The 6,480-nt window shown below is 37.9% G+C and overlaps 1 protein-coding gene across 1 annotated transcript; it reads right to left on the reverse strand.

Moving 5' to 3' along the window:
• Positions 1-2,475: 2,475 nt before the first annotated feature.
• LOC149731958 (alpha-(1,3)-fucosyltransferase 7-like) lies at positions 2,476-5,021 on the reverse strand. Its single transcript, XM_089884127.1, has 5 exons — positions 4,754-5,021; positions 4,462-4,648; positions 4,004-4,232; positions 3,808-3,902; positions 2,476-3,675 (listed from the first exon to the last, which is right to left on the reverse strand). Exons 1-5 carry the CDS (start codon positions 4,887-4,889, stop codon positions 3,099-3,101), a joined length of 1,224 nt encoding a protein of 407 aa, XP_089740253.1. The 5' UTR covers positions 4,890-5,021; the 3' UTR covers positions 2,476-3,098.
• Between the last annotated feature and the right edge of the window lie 1,459 nt (positions 5,022-6,480).

The following is a 6,480-nucleotide window of genomic DNA, read 5'->3' on the forward strand; positions in this document are numbered from 1 at the left end:
TAATATAAACTACATTAAATGTCTCTTCCGCCACAGACAACCCAAAATCAATTTTGAAGCGATTCTATGCTAACCCGAATGAATCAAAACGATTCTCATTTCTATAAAAATCAATAAATATCAAGGAATTGCACCGACGTCACTAAAGGACACGTCACACATGTGAACAATGGGATCAATACGACCTCAGCCCTAACGCATATACGCGGCATAATAATATACGTTCAATCACAATACACCACTGTTTGTATTTGGTAGGTTCGTCGTTAATGACGCTTACGGTGCCGGTGTTCCCGTCTTTACCCTTTAGACCCACCCCCTGTTTGTAACCCCCACCCCCTGTTTGTAACCCCCACCACCTGTTTGTAACCCCCACCCCCTGTTTGTAACCCCCACCCCCTGTTTGTACCCCCACCCCTGTTTGTAACCCCCACCCCATGTTTGTAACCCCACCCCTGCTTGTACCCCACCCCCTGTTTGTAACCCCCACCCCCTGTTTGTAACCCCCACCACCTGTTTGTAACCCCCCACCTCCTGTTTGTACCCCCACCCCTTCCGTTTGTAACCCCCACCACCTGTTTGTAACCCCCCACCTCCTGTTTGTAACCCCCCACCTCCTGTTTGTAACCCCCCACCTCCTGTTTGTAACCCCCCACCCCTTCTGTTTGTAACCCCCAGCACCTGTTTGTACCCCCACCCCCCTGTTTGTAACCCCCACCCCCTGTTTGTAACCCCCACCCCCTGTTTGTAACCCCCACCCCATGTTTGTAACCCTAACCACCTGTTTGTACCCCCACTCCCTGTTTGTAACCCCCACCCCCTGTTTGTAACCCCCACCCCATGTTTGTAACCCTAACCACCTGTTTGTACCCCCACTCCCTGTTTGTAACCCCCACCCCCTGTGTATAACCCCCACCCCTGTTTGTAACCCTAACCACCTGTTTGTACCCCCACCCCTTGTTTGTAACCCCCACCACCTGTTTGTACCCCCACCCCTGTGTATAACCCCCACACCCTCATAAACAATACATACCCCTCAAACTCCACGCATCCACACGGAACTAACCCTGACTGACAAGGAAACGACATAGATGGCTTTTATAGCTTTGTAAGATCAGCTTCGAGATACCGACGAAGCACATTAATTATTCAGAAGCATTCGCCCTTGTTAAAGCCTATAGTAGGCAGGTGTATTTTCACGCGGCCGATAATCTGACGTATTTGTATCGCATATGACGTATGTCCCCAAGGTGTTTGGGTGATAATACTAAGTTTCAAAACCGATAAATTTATTGCTAATATAAATAGCATGATATCTGGAATATAAAAGGCAAACTGAGCCATTTAATTCTCGCTGCCGTTTATACGATGTTAACAGTGTATAGACTCAAAGAGATCATGGTCTTACACAACTTTAATTCCTATGATATTTCGGTTGTCTCGCGCCTTTTGGTATAACTGAATATAACTGTGTTCTGTCCAAATGAGAAGTTTTTACTGCATCTTCAAAGCGAAAATCCTACTTCGTATCCATATTATATTTAAACAGCAACCATAGTACGCATGATGACATTGATAGCAACATAACCACGACTATACAAACATTGTAATCGTGGCAACAACTATATATACGCAACCATGAGTGACGTATGGACAACCAACTAAGCGTTAAATACTTAACGAAACCTGCCTCTTATAACAATATCGTGCATGATGGTAGCGACAGGTGTTTTATATTTAAGATAATCTATGTACACACCCCACGTATCTAAGTAAACATGTACAATACTAAAACAACTATATATTCTGCGGTTTATAATTACCACGTTAAGTATGTTTAACTGCTGTTATATTAGTTGTCACCACAGAAATAAAAAAGATTAGAACGCGCATCTCTAATGTCGGTAAAGGAGAGAGCATGATACACTCTCTCTTTTTCACGACTCGTTCCCGTTTACTATAGTAGACAATGGAAGCCAGGCCGTTTTATGTAGTTTTTCTTTGTTTTTTTTGACTTAATTTAAGTTTATAGGGAAAAATAAATATTTCCAAACATATATATATGTCTATCAAACCGTTTGTTTGAACGTTTTTAATTAAATTTATAAAATAATTAATTTTCCTAAACAAGCGCTAAAGTGCAAGCATTAACCTACCAAAGACTAAACTGGTTTAATAAACTGGAATAGTTAGTGTAGTTTTTAAAATAAACAGCTAAAACCTTCTAAAATCACTGTGCGCCTGTCTTTTACAATGGAGACCAAGCGAAATGGGGACGGAGTTGGCGGTCACGTGAATAGAAAAAAGAATATATCACGGTTTTGGGCAGTTGCGCGTTCTACTCTTTTTTATTTCTGTGGTTGTCACCAACTTAAACCCGGATATTATGACGTAATAAAGGGCCCTTAATGACGTCATAAACCACGTTGAACTAACATCTAAGTGTTGGTCGCTTAATAACCACTATACCAAAGCAACAATCATCCACACATATTTATTTCATATATTGTTATTCAAACATAAAATACTAAGGGTATAGAAAACTCTGTCTACAAATTTAAACCAACAAAAGTCGTCAAACATCGAACAACAATTCCTTTGTTTGCATTTGTATAAAAATATCAGCATTTTTAAAGTATATAAAATTTGCAAAAAATTGTCTTCAAAATATCATGTTTATTGGAATAAATCGGTGATCTTGAAGAAACTAAAATATTAAGGCATCATTATTCAGGTTTTGGTTTTTGCAAAATCAAAATTGCACAAATAATAATATGGTGTCTCATGAAAAATATTGACAATAAATTTACGACATGCAATAGTGACAACTTGTGTAATAACTGAGGCAGATAATAAAGTTTAACGTTATGGCTTTCCAAGACAACATATATCAGCAACAATAAAAAAATAAAAACTTTTACCTAATGTATATTCTAAATACAAAACAACAGTGACAACAAACACACACGCTACAATAATCAGGAATATAAAAAACACTTTAGAATTGCATAAAATGTTATGTTGATATTGTGTAACCAAATATATTTTAGACAAATGTTTAATTGAAGAAATGATGTTTAGAAATATAAACCTTATATTTATTCTTCAAGTTCTTGTGTGAGGGAAGTGACGTTCTCCCATTTTCCTGGTTTCATGCACTCCTCGCGCTCGTGAAGATACAAAGTATCAACCAGAGATTCCACGATCCATGTTTGGTTCCAGTTGTCGAGCGCAACATCGCACAACCTGGTAAACTGAGGTAGCAGCGGGGCCGTAAACACGGGTATATGAGGATGATCGAACATGATCTGCTGTTCCATCTTTTCCACTGTGACCATTTCATCTTCGCGCCAAGCAAAATATTTACGATATTCATCATTGTTAGCGTCGAGAAACATCAAATATTGTGCAAGTTCTTCAGGGCTGGCAAACCAATCGGCATGAATATAGGAATTCCTGGGTGCGACTGCTATCACATCTTCATCTTTAGGCCCGTACACAACAGGTACTACACCATGCCACAACGCTGCCTCCCAAAACTTCTCCGTCATATAATCTTTGCAGTGCTTGTTGTTTTCAAACGAGAAATAGAACTTAAATTTCCGAATAGCATTTCCCCACTCATCAGCTTTGTGCAAAGGAAGGTCTTTGCAAAGATTGAAGCAAAATCCGCATCTGCATTTAACAAACACATTATTACAAGGTTATTTATTTATAGTAGGATATTTAAAAAGATAAAGAAAGACTTAACCAATCTGTGTTAAACAATAATGTTCATAAATTTGTGAATAAAGTTAAATATAAAACCTGTGCATTTTGAAGCCAGATTGAACCATAGCATCCACATAAGCAATCCTTTCCAATGCTCCACGCATGGTATTACAATTACTTACAATCCATATCTAGTGAAACATATATTATGTTATTCCTCTTATTATAAAAGCTGCAAAGCCAAAGTCTGATATTAAACTTAAAGATCCATCATATTAAGAAAATGACTTACCGCAGTATCAGATTTCTCTTCCATAATCTGATCCACAACATGCTTTCCCCGCGTAACTTTATTTAAAGTACCTTCACGTGTGCCGTAACTATCATAAATATCAGCTGTACGATGGTATGTCATTGTCATGTTGAAAAAGTTGTTAAACCTTTTGAAATCTCGTCGATACAGATATTTCATCACCCACGGATTCTCCATCGACCAGTATACATACAGTTGTTCCGGCCACCTGTGTGAACAATGCAAGTCACACACGTTGGTTGGAAATCAAAAACGTAGAAACAATCGACTACAACATACACGAAAACGTGAACATTCATTTTTTTTTAATGCTTAAAACCCCACAAATCCTAGATTTGTATCCAACCATATAATGTAGATTTGTACACTGCCACAGCATGTTTTAACATTGTGATTGTGACTTAAGAACAAGATAGGCAAATCTTTATAAAATGAACCTTTGATGCATCCATGGTATGTCTACTGATGACACAGATGTTAAATGAAATACAACGGCATCTGCTTGAGGTAAACGTCTACGACTGTATGTTATTTCACATCGACCAAACCTTGTACCTTCAGGGGGACTTGTACCCCAAACCCCCCATGGTTGACTCCAAAGCAAGATTGTCCCCTCTGAACGACCTGATTAAGTTTTACAACATGTTTATTATACCGGTATAACTTCAGAATACTAACTTAACCATTGTATAATATATTATATGTTGTGTAAAACCTTACATTACTTACGTTGTGATTTATTAAACACAGACCGGTTTGGAATGAAGAATGAAACAACCGAGCGCGAACTCCACAAAAGGGTGAAATAACAAATTACTCCAATTAAGATAATTAAAAGTATCTTTCGACGCGACGCTACACGCATGACTAATAATTACATCAAGCGCAACCAAACCGGACTGCAATGCACTAAAGTTAAATTACCACATATACTATTAATCCGCCTTCCAGAAGTGAATACCTGGTTAAACTTATGTTGCTATTTGCTGTACAGCGTAAGTTTAAAATTGTTGCGTCTTTTCGTGACTTGTTTAATTTGAAACGTTAAAAATAAATAATAAACGTACGATGTGTCCCTGTGTCTGAGTTAAAGTTGGTAAAGGTTACTATGTGTTAAGTAAGTAATTATATTGTTTTATGTATCTACGGTTGTATAAAATAAATTCTGCTTTACTTGTTTAAGCTCCCCAGTCATAAACCAACTGTAAACTCTATGCTACCACCTATAGCAGTTATTTTACTAGAGCACAGAAATAAAAAAGATTAGAACGCGCATCTCTAATGTCGGTAAAGGAGAGACGTGATAGATAGACTCTTTCACGGGTTGTTCGCGTTTACTATTGTAGTCAATGGAGTCGACGACGTTTTTGAACACGTTAGTGGTCATATAGATCCTTTTTCGTCAAACAGTTGTTCTTGGCTTTGTTGTTGTTGTTGTTGCTGATAGGGCGATTATTTTCCGCACTTATCCTAATTCTTAATTCTAGCATTTTTCTTTAATCTCTTGATTGAAATCAAATCGTAATATATATTTATAATTTTTAGACTGAATTTTCAGATTTAAAACCGCACGATGAGCGATTAATTAACGATTACTTTCCTCATGCACTTTACATAGCGGAAACACTGTCTGGAGTTTGGCGGGGAACGAGAACGACGGCACGTGTTATATAAGATAAGAAATCCACACAACGATTCACGACTGAATCAAACTATTAGCATTTAAGTGGGGACGCATTAAATGCACTACTCTTATACCGTATTATCATTAATTGTAATTGAAACATTATTTTTAATTCAACATCATATGATTAATATTAACTTCTAACATTACCTAATTACTGCGTGATTACGGTTTGTCAAAATTCATGAAAACAAACGTTTTTAAGCGCAACAACGTTAACTAGTGTAAGTTTACAATAAACACATGGTACAGGAGTTGTACAAAGCGTATTTACACATATTCTTTACCAATCACTCAATTCTCATACGTCATAAGTTTCAGTAGTTATAATACATGTATAAATACATTCTGCCTACTGCTCCACAGTCACCCATGGCGACTGGAACCCGTTTTGTTGGTTACTTCAGATTTGTTTTTGATCGAGCCCAGTCGACCGTTGTAGTAAAAGGATAAACTAATATAGCAGGGTGGGGGTAGATGGGACACCTTTTCATATTGTTTTCTCTTTTCATTTGGTAGTAAACAAAGAACATTTAATGAATTATAAAACCGTATCTTCACGACTTCCACGGACCGTTGTTAATTGTTTAAAACACGATCAGGCAATTTGCCTAATACGTGTTAAAGGTGTCCCATCTTCCCCGACTCCACTATCTTATGCTAATTAGTTTAAAACGTGCTCATTCATTAGAGCTGTGATCTCTTGTATAGTTTTTCTCCGGCGCCGTGGCTAAGTGGTTAGCGCACCCGCCTGTAACCCAGAGGTAATGGG

This window comes from Ciona robusta, chromosome 9 (genome assembly GCF_009617815.1).
Source record: "Ciona robusta chromosome 9, ASM961781v2".
Lineage (NCBI taxonomy): Eukaryota > Metazoa > Chordata > Ascidiacea > Phlebobranchia > Cionidae > Ciona > Ciona robusta.

Coding starts and splice junctions, on each gene's coding strand:
- LOC149731958 (XM_089884127.1), bottom strand. CDS start 4,889: ATGCGTGTAGCGTCGCGTCGAAAGATACTTTTAATTATCTTAATTGGA. Junction 4,233..4,461: donor ATACCATGGATGCATCAAAG/GTTCATTTTATA, acceptor TTGTTCACACAG/GTGGCCGGAACAACTGTATG. Junction 3,676..3,807: donor TCTGGCTTCAAAATGCACAG/GTTTTATATTTA, acceptor TGTTAAATGCAG/ATGCGGATTTTGCTTCAATC.